The sequence below is a fragment of the Dipodomys ordii genome, unplaced genomic scaffold (genome assembly GCF_000151885.1).
Source record: "Dipodomys ordii isolate 6190 unplaced genomic scaffold, Dord_2.0 Scaffold127, whole genome shotgun sequence".
In the NCBI taxonomy this organism is placed as follows: Eukaryota; Metazoa; Chordata; class Mammalia; order Rodentia; family Heteromyidae; genus Dipodomys; species Dipodomys ordii.
Window position 1 is genome coordinate 5,484,236 of NW_012267343.1, and position 24,795 is coordinate 5,509,030.

The window sequence follows — 24,795 nt, forward strand, 5'->3', positions numbered from 1 at the left end:
TGTGTTCTCTGGAGGCAAGGAGCTAGGTCATCATAGGGCGGGGGGGGGGCAGAGAGGGCAGGTACAGGGGACAGGAAGGTCCTTCTCCTCCAGCCCTACTATTATAAAGGCAATACTTTCATTCACAAGAAAGCCTGGTAAATTTATCACCTTTTAAGAGGCATACCACATTTTAGTTTCCTCATGAAAGATGGTCTCACTACAAAGCCCAGGCAGGCCTCAGATTTACAATTCTCCTGCCACTGTGCCCAACAGCCCACACCTCTTAAAATGATTGCATTGGGAAAGTGATATTCAATAGGAATTTTTTTGAGGGTGGGTCGCCATTGTTAAACCATAGCAGACTCAGTTTTATCTTAGTTATCCTGGTTTTTAGTCTATGAAAGAACTCCTTCATTGATTTATGATGGGATAAAATGATCAGCTTTACAAGGGTAGCTTTAGATAAATAAGATATAGACAGATAGAAAGAAAAGGTAGTATACAAATTGGATAGACCTAGGTCTAAGTTCATATTTACAATGCACTATAAGGATAGAATTTGATTTCTAAAAATTGCCATGGGAATGATAATAGTATTTAATTTAGTATTTAATAGAATAATTGCTAGCTTAAACAATATTATTTAACAAAGTATGTACTGAATGTCTCATATGATTAAACATTTGATCAATATTAGTTACAGCCATTTTCCCCCTTCCTTTTTTTTCTCCATCTTCCCTGCCCTTTCCCTTTTTCTCCTTCTGTCACCTGCTTTTGCTTCCGATCATCTTCCTGATTAGTATATACAGCACAGAATGAGTGTATAATAACTTTCCTTCATGAACCTACTGATTCAGGTAAAAGACAGGCAGCTAGTTCATAGAGACAAAGGAGGTCATTCTTCTCAAAGGCAAAAGTAGGATCTCTGATAGTGATTCCATTGACATTTTTTTCCAACTGAAAAAAAATTTAAAAGAATAAAAATGATTGTGAGCATAGCTATGCCTAAAATACTTTTTTAAATAATGTGTCAGTTTTTTACTATTGTATTCATTGATTTTTTTAAAATATAAAGAACATTCAGTATTTATTTAATTATTAGATATGTGTATTTGCATAGAAATGTGCTTTGACGTGGCATCATCTTGGGTACTTTATGAATATGTTTTATAACATTTCCTATTGCGATAGATATTAACATGGCCTATTTAACATGCAGAAAGTAAAGCATTTTAACAAGCAGAGCAGAAGTAACTGCTACTAACTTTATGATTCCAATGACTACCCTCCTAACCCCTTTTCTACTGTTTGTGTAATATCTTATTCTGGGAAAAATGGCTTATATGTCTCAGAATTCAATGTTCCAAAAGGGAAATATGGTCACGAAGAGTCTAGGTGTAGTGTCTCACACTTATAATCTTAGCTTCTTAGGAGGCAGAGGTAGGAGGAATATGGTTTGAGCCCAGCCTGGGCAAGCTAAAAAGTTAGCAAGATCCTGTCTTAGAGAATAAGCCAGGAGTGATGGCTCATACCTATAATACCAGCTATGTGGGAAGAACAGGTAGGAAGCTCATGATCCAAGACTAGCCCTGGGCAAAAATTTACGACTCAAGGAAAGCAACAAAGGCTGAAAGTATGGTTCAAGTGGCAGAGAAGTTGCCTTGCAAACACAAGGCCTCATGTTCAAATTTAAGTATATCTATCTATCTATCTATATATATATCATCTATATGTATATCACCTAGATTATCTAAAGAGACAGATACAAAGAGATTTATGGTTCATCTAATAAGAATCTCATAAACTTCCTCACCTAAATATTCAAGTTTTTTCCCAAAGTTAAGGCAAGTCTAATCTTAGTGTGTCCCTTCCCATCCTCAGAGTTTTCTTCCCTCACTTCCATTCAGTCCCAAGCATGAAAGCTCCATCGAGATGGAGCTCCCTTAGATGTTCCTTCTGGGAATAAGGGCATACTGGAAAAATGAGATCACTAGTGACCACATAAGGGAAATTTGCAGTTCTTTATTCAGGAACCTGCCATTAGCTTAAGCCAACATTTAGCCACATAAACTCCACAGTCTTGGACAACTCCTCCACTTTGAGCCTTCCTTACTGTTGCCTCTCATGTCCAGATCTTCTTACCACAAATGAGGGGAGTGCTTATCCATCAGAGGATACCAGGCCTTAGAAGACAGGTCTTGTCTCTTGGGTGGGGCTGCGATCCTTGGCTAAAGGCTTCCCTTAGGAAAAGTATGTCAGCTCCTTCCAGCTTTACTCTTCCAGGATTTAATGGGCCAGGAACATTGCTTTGTGGGAGGCAGGCTAGAAGGAGGAGCCATCCTCTCTCCAGAACTTGGATTTGTTCAAAACTAAGAAGCCCTTGGCAGTTCAAGGTCACAGGGCAAGATGCCCTGAGAAGATGACTCAGTGAGATGGATGAGGCTACTGATATGGCTGCTTCTTCTCCCTGGAGTTATAACTGATGTTTCCTATTGCTCATAATTGGTCTGCTATTCATCACTTTCACAAATGCTATCAGCTCAGTGACAGGGAGGACAAATGGTCTGGAGATAGTTTAGAACAATGTCAGCACAAAGCTATCACCCTGATGACTGAGTGTGTCTTCTTAGATCACATAGATCAGACATCCAAGGAGATCCCAGTCTTTTATTCCTCAGACTTTACCACTTCTCCATTCAGTGCTTGTTTACGTAACACACATTGGTCTGGTGCCTGCTTTGGGTTATATCTTTTGCAAAAATATTTTGATAAAACCCAAGTGGGCTTATAGTCATTGGAGAAGGAAGACCAACTAATAAATAACTCAATAACACATAGTAAGTGTTTTTCAGGATATAACGGGAGACTTCAGTTCTAGAAAATTAAGGAAGAATTTCCAGAGATTACAGTTCTAGTGGGCTCTAAACAATGAAATGGGCTGTAAAAATCACAGGTAATTATGAAATGCCACACTAAGCTTCAGTACACAGGTACAGTGTATAATGGTTAAATCAGACTAAACATGCCTCACTTACATTATTTCTTTATGGTAAACACATTCAGAATCCTTTCTTCTAACTTTTTTTTGTTTTGTTTTGGTTTGGTACTAGTCCTGGGGCTTGAATTCAGGGCCTATTCACTGGCCCTGAGCTTTTTCATTTTTTAAATTGAAGTCTAGCACTGTACCACTCGAGCCACAGCTCTACTTCCAGTTTTTTGGTAGTTAATTAGAGATAGGAACTGTCCTACCTGAACTGGCTTTGAGCCTCTTGAGTAGCTAGGGTTATCTGTACCAGCCACCAGCTTTTAAAAATATATAGTACATTTTCTTAGCTGTATAAAGCACAGCAAACCTCCTCCTCTTTCAGTCTTCCTTCCTCCCCTTCCTCCACCATCCTCCTTCTCCTCCTCCTTCCTCTTCCCCCTTCTTCTTCCTCCTCTTTCCCTCCCCCTTTCCTTCCCCTCTTCTTTCAGTACTGGGCTTTGAAATTAGGGCCTTGGGTTTACCAGGCAGCCACTCTACCACTAAAGCCACGTATGACCTCCCTCCCCACCCACAGCCCTCACAAGAATTTCTTGTTCCTATCTAATTATAACTTCATGAGAGGACTTGGATAGATGATGCTATTATATCTAATAAATCACTGCCATTTTTAATGTGGAAATTTAGCCAAACATTGAAAAACAAAGTGGAAAATAAAAATGTTATTTGTCAGTGGTACTTAGACATCGTTACAGTGCTACAACTGAAATGCAAATCGACTTCAAAGTCATTTGAAAAAAAAATCTTCACCTCAAATGAAATTACTTAATGTCAGTCTCTCTTACAAAGCGGTGAATTTCTCTAGACAGACTTTAGTTTACTTTCTAGTGTATAAATAATACTTGATGCATTATCTCACATCTCTTACACATTTCATAAATATTTGATGAATGGAAAAAAGGAGGGAGTTTGATTTGAATAGAGGAAAAAGATGTCAGAGATCCTGTGTGAAGACACAGTTGGCATTGCAGTTCGTGGCCTGCCCGTCCACGATTAGAAGGTCGGTAAGGCTGGCACATCATGTTAGTTGGGGACAGATTATGGTGGTGAGAAGGGTTTAAGGACCGCTTTGCAAAGACTTGACTCCATGTGAAGCTAAGCTCAGAAGTAAGAATGTTCAGCCATGTCATTGGAACAGGAAAGATATTAGAAGCCTATAAACTGATGTGGCTATGGTTGAACTGTCCACTGCCAGAATTAGGATGGGCAAGGTAAGGCTTGGTTAGTAGACAGCTTAAAAAAATCAGCATTCTGTATTGATTTCATAAATGGGATTCCTGGCAATATTTTCACACATGCATAGAGTACACTTCTATCAAATTCACTTCCTCTGTGACTCTTTCTTACTTTTCTCTATTCTTCTTCTTCTTTTTTTTTTTGTTTTCAATACAGGGTTTTGTTTTGTTTTTGGTGCCAGTCCTGGGACTCAAACTCAGGGCCTGAGTCTTGTTCCAGAGCTTTTTAGTTCAAGGCTAGCACACTACCACTTGAGCCATAGATCCACTTCTGACATTTTGATGGTTAAATGGAGATGAATCTCACAGACTTTTTTGCCTGGGCTGGCTTCAAATCATGATCTTTAGATCTCAGGTTCCTGACTAGCTAGAATTACAGGCATGTGCCACCGGCTCTGGCCTATATATACAGTTTTTAAGGCTAGAGAATTTTGTGTCTAGCCCAGATCTAAATTAGCCTAACTTGGAGAAGAGTTTCATAGCCCAGATGCCATGTAGAAAGAAATCAAAGATCTATGAACATGTATTTTTGGTCAATGCTGAATTTTTGTTTTGTTTTGTTTTGGGGCTTATTAAACTCAGGTCCTGGGCACTGTCCTTGAGCTTTTTTTCCCCCTCAAGGCTATTGCTCTACCACTTGACCTACAGCTCCACTTCCAGCTTTTTGGTAGTTAATTGGAGATAAGAGTCTTATTGGCCATACTGCCCACCCTAGCTTCAAACCTCAGTCTTCAGATGTAGCCTTCTGAGTAAGCCATTGGCAGCTGGCTGAATTTTAACTATTATATTCTTAGAACATGCCAGCAATGTCTATGTAGAACAATCTGCTTCATGTTGTTTGGGCTCCTCCAGTCTTTTCGACATTTATTTGACCCCAGTTGTGTTGTATTCAATGCCAGTTCATATCTCATTGAATTCAGGTGTCTAGGAACATACTTTTGAATATGAAAAAGGCCAACAAAATCTTGGGGCTCACCAGAAAAAAGTACACAGTATCCTTCCTCCTCCAGAGGGTAAGAATCCTACCTGAAATACCACTTCTTTTTCATATTTAGGAAAAGAAAAATGACCAGGACAGAGGTGGAGGGCTGAGTGTTTTGAAAAGACATTTGTTTGCATCATTCTGATTTTGTAACATCAAGTTGTGAGATACAGAGTCTCACACACAGTTTTAAAAATGTCAGCGTTTTCTAGGATTCCAGGGAGACAACCATGACATTAAAGTAGAGTACAGTACAGGCTTGCTGAAGAGATTAAATGAAGTTTGGAGTTTAAGGAATTTATGGATTTTGTTGTGCTAATTACTGGCTCAGGTGCATATGGTAGATCTTTAGTGTTATTCTCTTATATAACAGAAACAATATATAGTTCATTATGGAGCAAGAATCATTAAAAGATTTCCTCTCTGTCAAACACTGAGGACCATGTCTGACATATAGGAATGTTCAAAAGATGCTTACTGTTATATTTAATACACTCACATCCAGTACTTCATCCACATCAAGATGGATGGTAGTGGAAATACAGGTCTGACAAGAAAAGCAGCTCCTTGTATATCTTGGGAAACAAAAACAGCTGTCAGAGTCCCATGTGGGTGTCTCAGTGAGTTCTATATTTATTTATCTCATAAGTTTTCACTAACAGGGGTAAATGTGGCAGGATAAAGATTTGGCCAACCATAAATGCCTTCCTTCTGTCACCTAGATTAAGTTGCTGTTTTGTTGGGGTCTCATCATTGAGGGGAGGATGATTTAAAAAGTGGTTTTATCCTGACATCATTTCTGTTATGGATATAGCCATAGAGAGAGTTTTACAATTTGTGATAGAGGGACTAGGTGCTCGCAAGTTGGTATTTCCTCACTAACTGGGGGTGTCTGGGATTGGAGATAGGAAATGCAGCATAAAGCTTGGGATTTGGAGCTATAAGTTCACAGAAGAGTCTGCTCTACTGTATTCTATCTAGGCAATCCTGGGCCTATAAGTTCACAGAAGAGTCTGCTCTACTGTTTTCTATCTAGGCAATCCTGGGCCTGTATCTACCCTGACCTTTCACTTTCTTTCTTCTTTGTTTTTTTATGGTATACAGGGATTTAAACTCAGGACATTGTGCCTGTTAGGCAGGCAGTCTACAACCTGAGTTATGCTTTCAGCTCTTTATAATTCTGTAATTTTTTAAGTAGAGTCTGATGTTTTTGCCCAGGGACAACAATCTTCCTACCAATGCTTTTCACTAGCTAGGCCTACAGGCATGTGCCACCACACTCAGCCCCTTCTCACTCTCATATGTTAAGGAGTACTAGGGACTATCAGCACCACTGTCAGGGGTTAGCTTTTAGAAGTTAACAGAAAGAAGCCAGTGTTGTGGTTGTTATAATCCCAGCACTAAGGAGGCTGAGGCTGAAAGATTAAGAACTAAGGTAAGTCTGGGATTGATAGCAAGACTCTGTCTCAAAAAGAAGAAAAGAAGGGTGTAAAGGAAGAGGAAAAAGAGAAGGAGAAAGAAGGGGAAGAAGAAGAGGAGGAGAGGAGAAAGATGAGGAGGACATTAGTTCTAGCTAGCAGAACAACAAATAGACTTTGTAAAGAAAAACTTTAGGTTCTTAGAAACACTGGAGAGAGAGTACGAAAATTTTCTAAATGTCCAGTACCCACGTAACACCCACAGCCTCTTCTGCATCAACATCTTACAGTAGAATAGTACATTTGTTGTAATTGAGTCTGTATTGATAGGTCAATATCACCCCAAGTGTATAGTTTATGTTCAGGTTTTCATGGTGCAGTACACTTTGACAGTTGTACCATGGTGTGTCCACACCATTCTAGTATCCTGCAGAGATCTGTACCAACGAGAACACTGTGTACACATCAGAATTCCTCTTTTTGCTCAAGGCTAGCACTCTACTACTTGAGCCACAGCACCGCTTCCAGCTTTTCTGTGTATGTGGTACTAAGAAATCAAACCCAGGGCTTCATGCATGCTAGACAAAAACTCTACCACTACACCACATTCCCAGCCCAAGATGGAATTTTTATATGGAAGTTTTCTTTTGATTTTCCTAGTATAATAGGTGAGATAAACTGAGAAGCAATCATTTCTGATATACATATTTATTTCCTTCTAGAACATGTTTTGTGTCAAATACATCCTCATCTTCACTTTGATATCAACAGCTGTATCTTTGTAATACAGTGTGGTATTAACCAAGGATAGCACTTCAGTGCATTTTACTTAATAAGCAAACCAAAACTGGGTGCCAGTGGCTCACACTTGTAATTCTAGCTACTTATGAGGTTGAAATCTAAGGATTGAGGTTTGAAGCCAGCCCAGACAGGAAAGTCCGTGAGACTCTTATGGTATCTCCAATTAAACACAGAAAAAGCTGGAAGTGGCCCAGTGGCTCAAGTGTTAGACTGCTAGCCTTCAGAAAAAGGAGCTCAGGGATAGCACCTAGGCCCAGAGTTCAGGTGGGTATGTCTATGACTGAATGGCCTGGCCTTGGTGCATTATCTGGTAGACTTCCTGTGTGCTTAGAAGCCTGTATTTATGTTTCTTTGAGGCAGCTGTGATGACCTATGATATCTATGATAGCGTCTGAAATCCTTTCTGTATTTGTCAGTCATCCTTCACCCTGACCAACTGAGCACAATGGTTAATGTAGCCTTAGCAGTTCACTCTCCTACTGTGAATCTAGGAGTCAACCATGACTACCCCACCTCTATTTATTTACATCTTATTTTATACATTCAGTTACTTCCTGGGCAAAAACGAATATGTCAATCCACTGTCTTCCATGCAGGAATCCTAATTGCCTCTAAAAGGGACCCTACTTCCCTAACTCCTTGCTTCCTACATTCCAGTGGCTTTATGATAATTTAGTCTTCTTATTGTAATTCCTTTTCTGTCATCTGTTTTTCTAGGAGAATAATGGTGGCAAGGATATAAGTCTGATCTCTGTTAGATCATCCTATCCATTCCTACAAATGTAACACTATTTGGGGGACTGTATTATGTAGTTAATCTTTCTACTTGGAGTTAGGGACACAGAGGTGAATCCAGTAGATAGCCCTGACCTGTCCAGAATAGAGAAGGAATTACAAACAAAAACTGTAAGGCATTACAGAATCTGCCACACCCCCCCCCCACACACACACACATACACACACACACACACACAATACAGTGAAAAATGAGGGAAAGAGACAAATCTGCCAAGGTGTGAACAGAATCCTGGTGGGCAGTGCAGAGTTCCTAGAGTTTAGCAAAGAGGAAGAAGTAGAGAGAAGGCATAAGACCCAAGGTGCAGTATGCAAAAAGTGTGCGGGCATGGAACAATGAACTACCCTGAGGGGTTAAAGAGTGCTGGATCAGGGAGCAGGGAAAATTAGCTGGAAGGAGAGACATGAGGCTGAAGTCTGAAGGGTCCCAGAAGGAGGGTGGAAGTCTCAGTGACACCATAGAAAGTTGTGAGGGGATGGGCTGGGTTTGCTGACATGGGAGCTAGGAGTCAGCCAGTCATGGTAGTGGTCCATGGAAGAGGCATGACTGACCTACGTTTGGGTGACGGAAGTGGGGTCAGGAAGGGAGGCTGGTTTTGAAGTAGTTGAGAAGGCACATGACCCTCCGTGGCTCATACTCATACATGTTTTCATTGCTTTCACCAATGATTAGTTGTTGTGTTTTTGGGGGGTGGGGAAGAGTGCTAGTCCTGGAGCTTGAACTAAGTGCTTGGGTTCTATCCTTGAGCTTTTTTGCTCAAGGCTAGTGCTCTACCTCTGGAGCCACAGCTACATTTCTGGATCTTTTTGTTTGTTTGTTTTAGTAGGTTATTGGACACACTTGAGTCATGGACTTTCCTGCATGGGTTGGCTTTGAACAAAGATACTCAGAGCTCAAGCTTCCTGAATAGCTAGGATTATAGGTGTGTCACCGGCACCAGGCTCAAGTTGGTTTGTTTTATTCAGTATTTCAGATGTACTTTTAATTCAATTCAATAAATATTGATTGACTTTTATTACATGCGAGGTACTATTAGTTAGGCTCTGAAATGGAACGAGGAAATAAAAGATAATAGATTGTTTTGTCTTTAGAAAGCTTTTCCTTTCCTTATTTGGTATATATTGTGAAGACACATGGCCAAACTTGTTTGTTCTGTAGCTTAGAAGCTTAGACTGAGGACTTCTCAGTATGTTTCTGGAATCTTACAGACTAAAACCATCCACTGTCCAAAAATACTGACTTGGCCATGTACTGGTGTCTCATGCCTGTAAGCCTAGCTTTTAGGAGGCTGAGATCTGAGGATTGCGGTTCAAGGCCATCCTAGACAGGAAAGTCCATGAGACTCTTGTCTCCAATTATCCACCATAAAACCAAAAGTAGAGCTGTGGCTCAAAGTGGTCGAGTGCCAGCCTTGAGTGAAAAAGCTCAGTGACAGCACCCAGGGCCTGAGTTCAGGCCCCAGGGCTGATTAAAAAAATACTGACTTGATTTCAGCAAGGAGACTAATTGGTAGTACAAAAATATAGTCATTAGAAGTATAGACAATGGGATTCAAACATGGGCATAATGATACTTAGTGTCCATGGCCCAAAATTTTTAAGATTCTGAAAACATTTTCACAATTTTCAGAACTAGAAGGCTCCTTCCTTTGTATTCCCAAAGCCTCCTGTGTATATTACTTCACAGCATTTGAACCATAGTAATTTTGATTCTCTGTGTGTCTTTACCATTAAGCCATGAGTCCTTTGAAGTTAGCCACTGGGTCTTGTTCATCCCCTTTCTTAACTTTTAGACAGCACGTGGTAAGGAGTAAAAAGTTCAGTGAATGTTTATTGAACTTAATTGAACCTTCACAAATATGTCTCCTCCTTCATTTTGCTGATGGAGAAACTGAGGAGTACGAAGTGGGATCACTTATTTAAGTTCAAATAGGAAAGTAACATGAGAGTCAGGAATAAATCCTGATTTTATTCATATTGATTGCTTTTTTTGGTGTGTGTGTGTGTGTGTGTTTTCCTCCTGCTCAACATGATTTGCTAACTAATTACCTAAAGTTGGAAACATTTATAAATTCTGGAAATCCAAACCTTCTTTGTTATGAAAACCAATGACCATGCAAATGTAGTCCTTGTAAGAATTAACAGGATTTGTTTTTAAGTCCCTGCATTTACTCAAAAGCTAGAAGTCAAGACGCCTCCAGTGCAAGGTTTCATTTTCCTCTGAGAACCCTCTCTCTCTCTCTCTCTTAGATACACACACACACACACACACACACACACACACACACACACACAGAGGCACACACAGGCACATACACACATGCACAAACACATGATCCAAAGCAGACCAGCTGTAAAGGATTTTTTTTGGATAAAATCTTGGTGTTTATTGTTTCTGTGTGACCTAAGAAGGTCAAGGGTACTGAGATTCAAATACACTTCAGTTCATCAAGTTCTTCCCTCCTCCTGCATATCTGTCTGTACATGGGAATGGGAAGTTCTGATTGGAAGGTGATTTTGAACATGAACTGGGGAAAGAGAGTAGCTTCATCAAAAGGTCTCTCTTGTCTCCTTGGGCCAGCCAGCTAGCATCTGGGCCACTGTATGAGCATCTGCAAATGGATTAGATACGAAGATTTACAGATTGAATCCTGTGAAGCTGAAAGAGCCAATGATTCTCCCTCCCCTGGGATCTAATTGGACTGGGGATGGAGTGTTGCAAGGTCTGGAGACATGAGGAAGAATGATCCTGCGCTGACACAAGGCTGGCTTTTGCTGCTTTGCATAAAGTCCCTGTTTGATGTCAGCCTTTTATCGGAGAGTGTTTGGGCTGCATCCAGGGTTTGCCTGGCCATTGCACCAGTCTCTGCTCTGTTCTTACAGTTCTGAGAAAGATCAAGTGGAGTTGGGAGACTCACAGGCAGATTTTCTTCCCAAGAACTGCCCAGAGAGATTTCCTGTTTTGTTTTGCACACGCTTAAGCTCCATTTGATTATAGAGAACACACACACACACACACACAGGCAAAAAAACAACACATACACACACAAAAAAACAGGATGTTCTCTCTCCATTGCTGGAGCCCAATGCAATCTTACCATCTGTGTCACTTTCCCCCATGACCCTGGATTTCACCATTATGGTAATTAAGGCCCCTTAGCATTGGCTGGAGATGTTACAGAATCTATGAGCGGTTGTGCAGGATAATTTCAATAAAGGGGACCTGCCAATGAGAGAGGAAAGGTCTGACAGTCTGTATAACCACATGCGGTCCCATATGTTTTCTGTCCTTAAGAGAGTTCGTCCTTCCTTCCCCCACAGTATAACCCCTGCTTTCACTCTATTTGATGTGGATATAATTTGTGGAGGGGAAGGGAAAAAACAAATCATTTAAATAGGGATACAGGTGGACCCATTGCAACAATGAGATGTACAAGTCATTATGTCAAAAATGAACTTTACAACTTTGGTGGTATGGGGGCGGAAGATTGGGGGGGTGAGGGGAGGATGGGAAGGGATGGGAAGGGGAAACAAAGGAGGAGGCTACAATGCTTGATAGGAAATATACTCATTATCTTGCCCATGTAATTGTAACACGTCTGTACAGTATTTTCACAATTAAAAATAAATAAATAAATGAATAAAGAGAGTTCCTCCTTTTCTTCATGCTGGTTGAAGAAGGGACATTGTTTTCCTAGCATAGAATCTGGTACCTGGCAGGAAAAGTGGTCCTACTATATGGTATATTCTTTTTTTTGGGGGGGGAGGGTCTGGTCGTGGGGCCTGAATTCTGGGCCTGGGCACTGTCCCTCAGCTCTTCAGCTCAAGGCTAGTGCTCTACCACTTGAGCCACAGCGCCACTTCTGGCTTTTTTTCTTTTTGCTTATGTGGTTCTGGGGAATCGAACCCAGGGCCTCATGTATGCAAGGCAAACGCTCTACCACTGAGCCACCTTCCCAGCCCTGTATGTATATTCTGACCCAGACACTTACATGTAACTACTTCATGAAAAGTTTACATTTAAATTTAACAGAACATCTGATATTTTTGTTCACTGAATCTGCAACCTTACTTGGCATTAATCTCACTGATCTTCATGGTTGAATAGAAAAAGACCTGAACTTTGAAGTGATGGAAATCTGGGCTGGAATTTGCTGCCACTATTGCTATATGACCTGAGGGAAATTGCTTCACTGTTCTGATTCCTAGTTTTCAAACCTGAGGGTCACTGTATCAGTCTCTCAGAACTGTTGAAAGGATTACATTTCTTAAGCTTACTTCAAGTTCATTGAACTTCATAATTCATTTTCCAGGAACATTTGCTTTTATAATACATTTGTTTTCATTTCTCTGGGTGCTCACTTAACTCAGGAGAAATTAGGTAATGTGTTCATTCCTAGGATACAGTATGGGTAAGAATATGTGGCAGGATTCATTAGTGGCTTTGGTCAAAACCTTTGGGAGAAATGCAAAAAGGGCTTGTGTAATTCTTTAAGAAAATGAACTCACAGTCCAACAGTGTGAATACCAGGAAACTAGCACTTGAAAGATGCTGGAGGAAGGTCAAAGAGGTGAGGGTTGATAGAAGAAGAGAGGAAGCGGGGCTCTGGTGTCTTACTCTTGTAATCCCAGTTACTCAGGAGGCTGAGATCTGAGGATTGACATTCAAAAGCCAAAAGCAAAGAGAGGGGGAAGTAACAAGAAAGAGAAGAAAGTACGGAGAATGAAGTTATAATATTCAATGCATGTCCTATAAAATTAAAAAATAAGCAGGGTTTGGGTTGGAGGGATGGGAAGAATGAACATGGTAGCATAGGTCAAAATGTGTTGTACTGATAAGCTGATTGGTTGAAGGGTGACTCCTTTGTGTGACTACTGAAATAATAAAAATATAATTGTACACAGGAATAGTTCATTATTATTTTCCGTGGTTTCCTTGAGATAGAGTCTCTCTTTGGTACCTCAGGCTAGCCTCAGATTTCCTATATAACCTAGACTGGCCTTGAATTTGTAATCCTCTTGTTGCATCCTCCCAAGCACTGTGATTACAAGGGTGCCACCCCCACATCCAGCTTACAAGGTTCTCTAACGCACAATGTTCTTCTAGGGCTGTGTTGCTTCTGAGGGGCTTAGGAGGGGGAACCCAGACCTGTTTCCCTCAAACATTCTGTAATAGATCTTGACTAGCGCAGGAGGGAGGTGGCATCTGGGAAGGCAGCTGTGCTTGGAGAGAGGCAGTGTGTACCTTTTATCTAAAGAGCACAGAGAAAGTAAAAGTTGGAAAGGAAAGGAAAGGAAGCACATAGGGGCGGCACAGCACACATACAGCAAAGAAGTAAGAGATACTGTTCTCTGGGACCCTCAGGGTTTTTTTTAATGTGTTTGATTTTTATTAGTGTATATTAATTGTACAAAGATGTTTCATTTTGATATTTCCATACATGCATATAATATTCTTGGGATTGTTTTGGGGTGTGTGTGTGTGTGTGTGTGTGTGTGTGTGTGTGTGTGTGTGTGTGTGTGTGTGTGTGTGTATCCTGGAGCTTGAAGCTATTTTACTCAAGGCTAGGCTCCTACCATTTGGGCCACATCTCCACTTCTGGCTCTTTGGTACTTAGTTGGAGATTAACTACCAAAACGTCTAAATTTACTGCCCATGCTAGCTTTGAACTACAATCCTTAGATCTCAGCCTCTTGAGTAGCTAGAATTACAGGCATGAACCACCAGCACAAGGCCATGTACTTCAATCAAATTCACACTCTCCTATTCCCCCCCTTCTATTCTGTCTTTAAAATGTTAGTGGGGGGCTGGGAATGTGCCTTAGTGGTAGAGTGCTTGCCTAGCATGCACGAAGCCCTGGGTTCGATTCTTTAGTACCAAATATACAGAAAAAGCCAGAAGTGGCACTGTGGCTCAAGTGGTAGAGTGCTAGCCTTGAGCAAAAAAAAAAAAAGTTAGTGGATTCCATTATTCTATTTTCCTACATGCATAAGAAGTAGTTGATCATGTTTACCTTCCATCCTCCCCTTTTGTTCCCCTATTCTATTGATTCCCTCCCCGCTTCACAAAAAAAAGATCACTTAGTGTTTGTTTTATCAGTCATAGGCTTGAACCCTGGGCCTGGGCGCTGTCCCTCAGCTCTTCAGATCAAGGGGAGCACTCTACCACTTGAACCATAGCACCACTTCTGGTTTTCTGGTGGTTTATTGGAAATAAGAGTCTCACAGACTTTTCTGCCTGGGCTGGCTTTGAACCATGATCCTCAGATCTCAGCCTCCTGAGTAGCTAGGATTACAGGCATGAGCCACCAGCACACAGATCACTTAATTTTATACTTGTGTCATTCTTTTTTTTTTCCAGGTCTAGTTTCTGTATATGAGAAAGAACATGAAATAATTGTCTTTTTCAACCTCACTTACTTCACTTAACATGATGACCTCCAGTTTCATCTATTTTCCTGCAAATGACATAATTTCATTTTTCTTTATGGATGAATAATATATATATATACATATTTAAATATATGTGTGTGTGTTTTATGTAATCATCAGTTGATAGACCCTGCAGAATCCTTAGATTTTAAAGAGAGCTGTCACACATTCAATGACTTACAATGTGAATGGAATGGCTTAACCAGTATCTTAAGCATCAAGCACATGTTACATGCTGAAGGAATCTCCTATACCTGTATCTGAGAGAGGGAAAGAAAGTACAAGGGAACACAAGAGACCTCTTTTCAGGTGAATTGAAAAAAAAAATGCCTTCCAGGTTCTTTTTACCTGATAACAATGTTTTCAAGGCACATTAATTTATTAGCATTATCAATGGAATAACTGTGCTAAAACCTGTGAGGGCATTTATGGGAATAGTCCCAGTCCTTGTCCTGACCAATCAATGTCTTGGGGTGAGACAGGCATGGGGCGGGCATGGCTATGGGGTGGTTGGAATGATCTAGTGTTAAAGATGTCTAGACAAAGCCAGGTGGCCAAGGGCTCTTGCATGTACTCCTAGCTACTCAAGAGGCTGAGATTTGAGGACTACAGCTCAAAGCTCACCCAGGCAGTAAACTCCATGAGACTCTTATCTCCAATGGACTACTCGAAGGAGGCAGAAGTGGCGCTGTGGCTCAGTGGCTCAACTAGTAAAGCACTTTCCTTAAACAAAAGAAGCTCAGTGTCAGCACTAAGGCCCAGAGTTCAAGCTCCGGGACCAGCAAATAAATAAATAAAAATAAAAGTAAATAAGGATGTCTAGAAGAGGAACACGCTTCATTCCAAGTTTAAGGAATTCAGGGTGAGTTATCCAGAGAACAAGCAGTTTCATGTGAGAGGAAAAGACTGAGTTGGAGTGTAAGGAGCTCTTAAAATAAAAAGACAAACAGCATTAGATTTCTGTTCATCATTTACAGCCATCTACCCCAATCTAGCCTACTTCCTATCTTTGTAAATATTTGTAAGTGTTACTGGAACACACTATATCTGCTTAAAGTATTGCCTATGCTACTTTATTACTGCAAATGCAGTGTTAAGTATTTGTGGCAAATATGATCCCTGCTCCTTCATAGAGTATGCTTAGCTGTCTTCTGATGTAGAGCACCTGTGCATACAGGACAGAAAACAACTCCTGGTGACTCCACCCATCATGTTTCCAAGAACCCTATCCATATTTTATAATGCCATATACATTCACCATCCTGGAAACTTTATAAACATCTTCTCACTCACTCTTCTAACTAGATTGGTAATTATTCCAAAAATACAGATAATAAAGTAGAGTTGTAAAGGAGATTACTGTCATATACATATCTCATCCACAGAAGGTAATAGATAGGCACATTGTCTCTCTATTTGCATGCACCTAGGCATTCACTATGATGGTGGTTGCAAAACAGTGGCTAGACCTATGCTTGGAAGGTCATCAGGGTGACAAGAAGACTGGGGAGGTGGCCAGGAGCTGAAACTTGGAGCTTCTGTAGGTTTTTTTTTTAATGCAAGGCTGTGAGAGGATCAGGATCAGTGTTCAGTGCATTGTAGCAGAGTATTTCTTCTTTTCTTTTCTTTTTTGTTGGTCCTGGGGCTTGAACTCTAGGCCTGAACACTGTCCCTCAGCTCTTCAGCTCAAGGCTAGCGCTCTCCCACTTGATCCATAGCACCACTTCCAGTTTCTGGTGGTTATTGGAGATAAGAGTTTCACGGCCTTTCCTGCCTGGGCTGGCTTTGAACCATGATCCTCAGATCTCAGCCCCCTGAGTAGGTAGGATTACAGGCATGTGCCACCAGCACCTGGCTAGCAGAGTGTTTCTAACAGGGCAGGACCTGGAGCAATATTCCCTCAATTCAGATCTAAACTTCATCATTTATTATCTATGAAATGCAGACAAGTTACCTACTTCCTGGTGTGCTTCACGGTTCCGTTTTGTAAAATGAGAGAATAATGATAATAACAGTACAATAACTTCTCATGTGGAGTTACTGTGAGGATCACAGTTGTTAATCCCTGTACAATGCCAGGGTCAGAAGAAGTTTCAATGGATGCTCTTAGTGTTATGTCTCCAGAGCCACTCAGAGTGCTGGGTACAGAGTATCTCGGGATGGGAGACATTCCTGATGCTGCCAGTGAAAGGGATTTGAGCACAATTGGTGTCCATGGCACTGTCGGACAACATGGCTGTCCTCAACACTATTCTCTGTTTTGCCACTGTGACCTTGACCACTCTTTCTGTTATCCTTCCAGGCCTTCAAGAGTGCCCTGATGAGTTCCTACTGGTGCTCGGGCAAAGGGGACGTGATTGACGACTGGTGCAGGTGTGACCTCAGTGCCTTTGATGCCAGTGGGCTTCCCAACTGTAGCCCTCTCCCACAGCCGGTGTACGTATCCGCAGCCCATCTTCCTTTCTTCACGCTCTTGCCTTGCCAACGCAGGCCAGGGCTTAATTCTGTTGCCAGGATGCATAACTGGATCCCTGGAATCTCTGATGCCTGATCACCATTTTGGGGGAGAAAGAAGGAGCTCTGAAAAAAAGGGGAGATTTTATACGAGGCATTATGGGGTGTGTTATTTTAAACGATGCCTCACACCCGGCCTTCCTTAGCTCAGAAGAGGTTTAGCTGGGCAAGTGACTTGTACTTTGTCCCTTTGGGGTACTGGGCCTACTGAGATAAAGAAAGGAACTTTCCTAAGGAGCTACAATGATTTTAAGCTATCTATTGTTATTCTAAAGGTGCTGTACAGAGGGGTTACAGGTGCCTAAGTCAGGTAATAAGTACATGTCTTCTTGGACAATGCCACCCCTCCCCTTGCTCTCTCTCAGTTTTCCCTCTTGTCTCCACCCACAAGTTGAATAGTTCATTTTCAACATCATGTCTACTGAGTACCACACTGCATTTATTTGCTCTTTGTCCCTCCATTTCTGTGCCCCCTTTACCCTCCCAAAGACAGATAAATAAACAAAGAAGACAAGAATAATAGAAATCAAAAACAACAACAAAGAAAACAAAGCTTCTTGCTTCCAGTGGAGTTCATACTTCAGCATTTTGGGATACTTGCTATGTAAAAGGCACTGGAAATTAAGATAGGTACATTCTTGCATGAAGGTCGCTAATAACTTAGTAGGAGAGACTTAAACCAAAGGAAAATAAGACAGTTTAAAAAGTTCAGTAAGAGCTAGTATGTTAGTGCATACCTATAATCTTAGCATTTGGGAGGCAAGAAGGTACACAAGTTCAAGACCAGTCTTGGCTATAGAATGAGACTCTCTCAAAATACAGCAAAACATAAATAATAAAATGAAATAACAATAGCAAAAACAAATAGTTGCTCATAAGGAGAATGAATAATGGTGGACTGCTAGGTGGGAGACAAGACGAGTTATCTGAAAAAATTCTCTTTGAAAAGACCTACATTATAGTCATATAGCCCGGTAGCCAATCAACCCTGAGAATCATGGTTGAGGCAGAAGAATAACATATGTGAAGGCCCCGATGCAGAACATGTATGTGCGGCAGTAGGTTATCTTGATTGGAAGAATGTGATTAGGGAGAAGAGGAAAAAAGAATTGGGCAGGAGCAGTCCTGGGAAGCAGAGTCCCACAAGATCTTCCCATAGGATGACAAGAGTCACATGCTCAAAGAGATAAGTGCCCTGTAATAGAAGAAAAGGAATCTGGGCTGAGGTTCAGCAGTGTTGTCATGATAGCTCTGTTCCCCATCTTGTGTGACCTTTAGCAAGCCACTTGCCTTTACTATGCCTTCTTCCCTTTTCTCATTTTGTGACATGAAGAAATTACACTTTCTTCTCTCCCTCCCTCTCTCTCCCTCTTTCTCCCTCTCCCCCCCCCTCTCTCTCATCAGTCATAGGGCTTGAACTCTGAGCCTGGGCACTGTCCCTTGCTCTTCAACTCAAGGTGAGCCACTCTACCACTTGAGCCACAGCGCCACTTCCGGTTTTCTGGTGGTTAATTGGAGATATGAGTCTCAGAGATTTTCTGCCCAGGCTGGCTTTGAACCATGATCCTCAGATCTCAGCCTCCTGAGTATCTAGGATTACAGGCATGAGCCACCAGAACCCGGCTTTCTTTCTTTCTTTTTTTGGTGCTTCTTTTTTTTGGGACTTGAGCTCAAGGCCTGGGCACTGTCCCTGAGCTTGTTTTGCTCAGGGCTAACACACTACCACTTGATTCATGGATCTACTTTTGAGTTCTGGGTAATTAATTGGAGAATAAGAGTCTCAAGGATTTTCCTACTCAGGCAGCTTCCAACTGTGATCCTCAGATCTCAGCCTCCTGACTAGGAAGGATTTCAGGTGTGAGCCACCTGTGCCCAAGTTGCTTGCCTGCTTGATCCCTTCCTTCCTCCCTCCCTCTCTCCTTTCCTTTCCTTCCTTCCTTCCTTCCTTCCTTCCTTCCTTCCATCTTTCTTTCCTTCCTCCCTTTCTTCCTCCCTTTCCTGTTTCTCTTTCCTATTCTTTTTTCTCTTCTTTCTTTCTTTCTTTTCTTTTCTTTCTTTCTTTTCTTTCTTTCTCTTTCTTTCCTTCCTTTCTTCCTCTCTTCCTCTTTCTGTTTTTCTTTCTCTCTCTCCTTTCTTTTCTCTCTTTCTCTTTCTTCTTTCCTTCTTTCTTTCTTTCTTTTTCTGTCTTTCTCTCTCTTCCTCTTTTCTCTTCTCATCTTTTCTTTTTTCTTTGCCATACTAGGGCTTTAAACCAGGTCCTTTTACTTGCTAGGTAGGCTTTTTACCACTCAATAATGCCTCTAGCCCTTTTTTTGCATTGGGTATACAGAAATAGAGTGTCACTTTTTGCCCAGGTCTGCAATTGGACCATGAGTTACCTATTTTAAGCTTCCCTTCAGAACTGTGATGACAGGCACCTGCCATTATATCCAGCTTTTGTCATTGAAATGAAGCCTGGGCTAACCTAGGATGATAGACACATACCACCATGCCCAGCATATTGATTGACATCTTTTCCTGGGCTGGCCTTGAACTGTGATCCTCTGAATCTCAACTCACCGTATTGATGAACCACCAGTGCCTATCTTATATTTCATGATTTCTCAGCCCCAATCCAGTTGTAATCTTCAATCATTCTGAATTTTGCTGCTTTGAAAATCAATTCACTCCAGGAGTCCTGAGTATTGACTTTTGAGTCTCCTTTTAAGAAAAAGATTAAAATCTCCTTTGTCTGAAATCACTGTCAATTTATTTAAGAAACAGATCATCCCTGAGAATACAGTAGAAATAAATGGAAAATGAATCCATTTTCATTGAACACATTGTGTGTGCCATGATCAAGTTGTTGATCATACAAGATAGTTCTTTGTATCCCTAATTTATAGATGGGGAAAATGAATCCTCGAGAAGAGAAATGATTGGAAGCCACTTAGGGATTAGTAGTGTTAGAAAAATTCAAAATGTGAAACCAGGCTCAAACCTTTGCTTCCAACCTTAGCACATGCTGCTGATGCTGCCTGGCAAACAAACAACCCTGACTGTCATATCTCCTGTAGGTTGCGGCTGTCCCCATCCGTAGAGCCCTCCAGCACTGTGGTCTCCTTGGAATGGGTAGATGTCCAGCCAGCTATTGGGACCAAAGTCTCTGACTACATCCTGCAGCACAAGAAGGTGGACGAGTACACAGACACTGACCTCTACACAGGTGAGTAGGTTCTTTCCCATTTGGCTGAGATGCTGTGGCAGAGGAGGGAAATGTACTGTTTAATGTCTGGAGACTGAATATCCTCTGGCCCAGGCAGGCACTGGGAAGTTTCATTGTTCCTTGAATTTTTTTTTCTTCTTCTGGTACTCGCCCATGTTTTTTGTTTGTTTCTTTGTTGTTGTTTTGTGTATGATATTAATTTAGGAAAGATAACAAATTCTGTTGGGAAATTTTCTCTGAGTTAAGCCTTTAACATTGTAGACAGAATATGAAGTTGGTCCTATTTAAGTGTTTTTATTTTTTATTTTTCTCTCTTTGGGGAAGCCTACAAATGAAACTGGTCTGTAAACATATTTTATCTGAAGCTGAGATGAGGAAATTCAAATGATTGGCTTTTAAAATGAGATATACTGAGGTAGTTCTAAACAAGAACTGCAAAGAAAGAATTGGAAACAACTGAACATGAAGGATGATGAGAAAGATGTCTTTCACAAGACCTACATTTGTTTGTAACTTAGACCATTACCTCTGAGTTCTTCTAAATCACTGACACTGCCAAAAGCCAGCATTCACGTATGGCCTGCACTGGGTGTTTGCATTCTCTGTTGACTTCCATTCAGTAATTATTGTTTTCCATCTATAAAACTGACTAGGCATCTACATCGTATGCTAAGTACTGAGCTAAGTACTTCATTGAAGGTTGTCATTTATCATGCACATTTCATAGATTAGGAAACTGAACTAACTCAAGGTTTGCCAGTGAGTGACAGCTATTCAAATTCAGTTTTAATCCTGAGCTGAGTGAATTATTGAGACAATTAAAGAATAATTTTTCCCAATTACATTCTAAATACAAGGAAAGATGATGCCTTTTTAAAATCAGGTTGAATTCCCACACCTATAATAAAGTCTGAATTCAAATATTTGTTGAATAAACAAATAATGAATGAATGGAAAACCCTTATGATTTTCTGTATCTCTCTTCTTTGTCTTTTATACTTTCCTTTCTGGGTTTTTTTTTGTTTTGATTCCTCTGAGATTGGGAAGAAACCAGTACAGTGAGGCTGTGAATGTAGAATAATAGGTCAGGGAAGCCAAGGTAATGAATGACAGGAAAATTCACATGGTATTTTGGGGCCCAAGATGGATACGACTTATTTGATGTGTTGGTAGAAAAGTTAGAACAAGTTGGAGGCAGAGTCACTTTTGTGGAGTGTCTATTCAAAGAACAGAGATTGGTCATTTTTTTTTTGCCTGCTCCTTTGGATTTCACTTAATGCTTTCTAGCCTTTTGCATCTATGTATATGTTGCCTGCATGTTTATGCCACATTATGGATCTCTGTGTTAGTGTAAGTTTATGTGGAGCTGTGTTCATTTGTTTGCAGTTAAATAAAATGTGTACTAAGATTTGTCATTATCTATGTGTGTATTGTGTGTGTGTGTGTGTGTGTGTGTGCTTTAGTCTTTGTGGCATAGTAGTTCATGATTTTAGAAGTTGTAAACTACAGATACCAAGGGAAATGGAAGATCTCTATTAGGTGGATTTATCCTTTAACAATAATGCCCATATCTCTAGTGCATGCTCTTATTTTCAGAATTAGAGAAGAGGAAAGTAATAATGATTACCAAACTTATTTTTTGCAGATAAAGTGAGTCTCTGGAATCATATAACTTATATGTGGTAGAGCTAGACTTTACAACCAGATGTCTTACTCTTAAAATAGTGTTTATTCTTATATATCAGGTAACATCCTCATCAAATCCCTAGTGTCCTTCTCCTTGCAAAGGCTTCTTGGTCAGTCAAAAGTCACCTTATTCTCCCCTCAATACAAGACACTTAGGCCTTCTGCAATTCTTAGGTATATTTTACTCACTCCTTTAATATCAGCAGAAAATTCCAGGATTGGAAGCTACTTTAGTCCTACTTCCTTGGTATTATTTTAGTACATCTTTTAAAAATTCCTTCCACTTGTATTCCTCCAGGATTGAAAAATTCAGTTATTCCTAAACATTTTATATACAAGTCATCTTCAAAAAGAGAATATAATCATATTACTATTTTTCAACCTAAATGGCTTTTTTTCTTCTCTGATTGCTTTGGCCATCATTTCTAGTACTTTATTGAACAAAAGTGTCAAGAAAAGCTATCTTTGCCTTGTTTCTAGTATTAAGCTGAAAGTATTCAGACTTTCACTATTAAGTATAAAGTTGACTAATATTTTTGTGGCTTTCTTTTGCTACTCTGGAGCCGATACCTTCTATTACTAGCTTACTAGGAGTTTTTGTTATTGTTGCTTCCATTAGGGCCAGATGTTGATTTTCTGTATCTATTGAGATGATCATATACTTTATTCTTTTTAATTCACTAAGATCATAAATTCCACTGATGAATTTTCAAGCGATAAAATGACTTCATTTCTGTGATGAATTTCACATGGTGACAATGTTTTTCTTTTAAAAATATATTTGGTATGTTAAATTTTTGTTAAGGATTTTCTTTGTCTTCTTGAAAATTTCCTTCCTAGCCATACACTGGTGGTTCACACCTGTTTTCATAACTATTTTGGAGGCTGAGATCTGAGGATCGTGTTTCAAAGCCAGCCTGAGCAGGAACATTTGTGAAACTCTTATCTCCAATTAACTAGCAAAAAGGCAGAAGTAGAACTTGCTCAAGTGGTAGAGTACTAAAACAAAAAAAGTTCAGGGATAATACCTAGACTCTAAGTCCAAGCCCCAGGACTGGCACACACACAAAAATTCTTTCCTTCCTTCATTTTCCCTCATCCTTCCCTTCTTCCTCTCTCTTTATTCTTTTTATTTTCTTCCTACATTTCTTCCTTCCTTTCTATTTCCTTCCCTCACTTGCTTCATCCTTCATCCCTCCATCCTTCCCTTCTTACCACATCCTATCCTTTCTTCCTTCCTTCCTTCCTGTATTAGGGATTGAATCTAGAACCTTAGACTCATTAAATGTAACTGCTTTGCCACTTGAATTACACTCCCAACAAAAATGTTTACATATGTGTGTATAAAAATGTTTATATGTATATTCCTAAGGATGTTAATCCATTTACTCCTTTTTATACAATGCTTTTGCCTTTTGTGAAACCAGGATTATATATTTGTGTGAATTGAATTGTAAAATATTTTGGTATATTTATTTTTTTTAATTTATCTTCTCAAGAACTGATTGGATTAAAGCCAGTTATTTTGTCCTTAGTTGTTTGGTAGAAGTTACTGATGGAACCAGCTGGGCCAACATATATATATATATATATATATATACTCTTGTTGTTGTTGTTGTTGTTGGTCATGGAGCCTGAACTCTGGGCTTGGGCACTGTCCCTCAGCTCTTCAGCTCAAGGCTAGCACTCTACCACTTGAGCCACAGTGCTACTTCCAGATTTTTCTGCTTATATAGTGCTTAGAATTGAACCCAGGGCCTCATGCATGCAAGGCAAGCTCTCTACCACTGAGTCACCTTCCCAGCCTCCAACATATTATTTTAGTAATTTTTACACTACTAATTTAATTCTCTAATAAAATGGAAGTGCTCAGATGATCAATCCTCTAGGGATTATTCCTAGTGACCAACCAGCCCTTACTTCCAATTTTGTTTTTTACCAATTCCATCAAATTATAAATCCATCAGTGAATGAATCCACTGAATCAGGGATAAATAATGCTCTGATCTAGTCACTTCTCAATGCCTGGATCTACCAGCTGGAGAACATATTAGTGTTGAACATATTAGTGTTTGGAAGGAACATTTCTTATATAAACTCTTAAGACCTCTAGAAAATGAATTTATATCCAATTTAAACCTTTCAGCTCACATCTATGAGTTTTATCTTGTTGCTCCTAGCCTAATGAAGAAAGAGGAACTTTGGATGATCTGGTATCTGGCTTTAGTTTCTACCACTTCTAAGACCAGTCAGTATCTTTTGTAGGTCCTGCTTTCCTCCTTTCCAAAGCTATGTTGAGGACCAACTATAGCAATTTTGAAGACATCATAGGTACTAATAAACTTGTTTCTTTCCTATTTCCATTAGTTAAGAGATTGAGAGGAGAGAGAGAAAGAAAAAGCGAGAGAGAAGTAAATGTTAAGAAGGAAACAACAAAATAAAGGTTTCAGACTTGTTTGGGATAGAGTCAGGATTACTCACACATTTGGTTAGGTGAGGCCAGGCTAGGGAAATGTAGGGTTTGTCTTTCTATCTCCCTGGATTTTTTTGTAGCAGACATGTCCAGTGCTGAAAGTATTCATCAGTGTGTGTGTGTGTGTGCGTGTGTGTGTGTGTGTGTGTGTGCAGACATAGGTGCATGCACACATCTCACTCTTCTTCCATGCACACCACTTTTATGGCTGCCATCTGTTCCACATCCT

General features: G+C 40.3%; 1 protein-coding gene across 3 annotated transcripts in view; it reads left to right on the top strand.

Moving 5' to 3' along the window:
* Astn2 (astrotactin 2) overlaps positions 1 to 24,795 on the top strand; it is a 777,558-nt gene that overhangs the window by 603,161 nt on the left and 149,602 nt on the right. For all 3 annotated transcript variants that reach the window (XM_013030183.1, XM_013030185.1, XM_013030186.1), the window contains 2 exons: positions 16,991 to 17,124; positions 20,259 to 20,407. In XM_013030183.1, the coding sequence (XP_012885637.1) occupies positions 16,991 to 17,124; positions 20,259 to 20,407 (283 nt within the window). The remainder of the gene's footprint in view (positions 1 to 16,990; positions 17,125 to 20,258; positions 20,408 to 24,795) is intronic.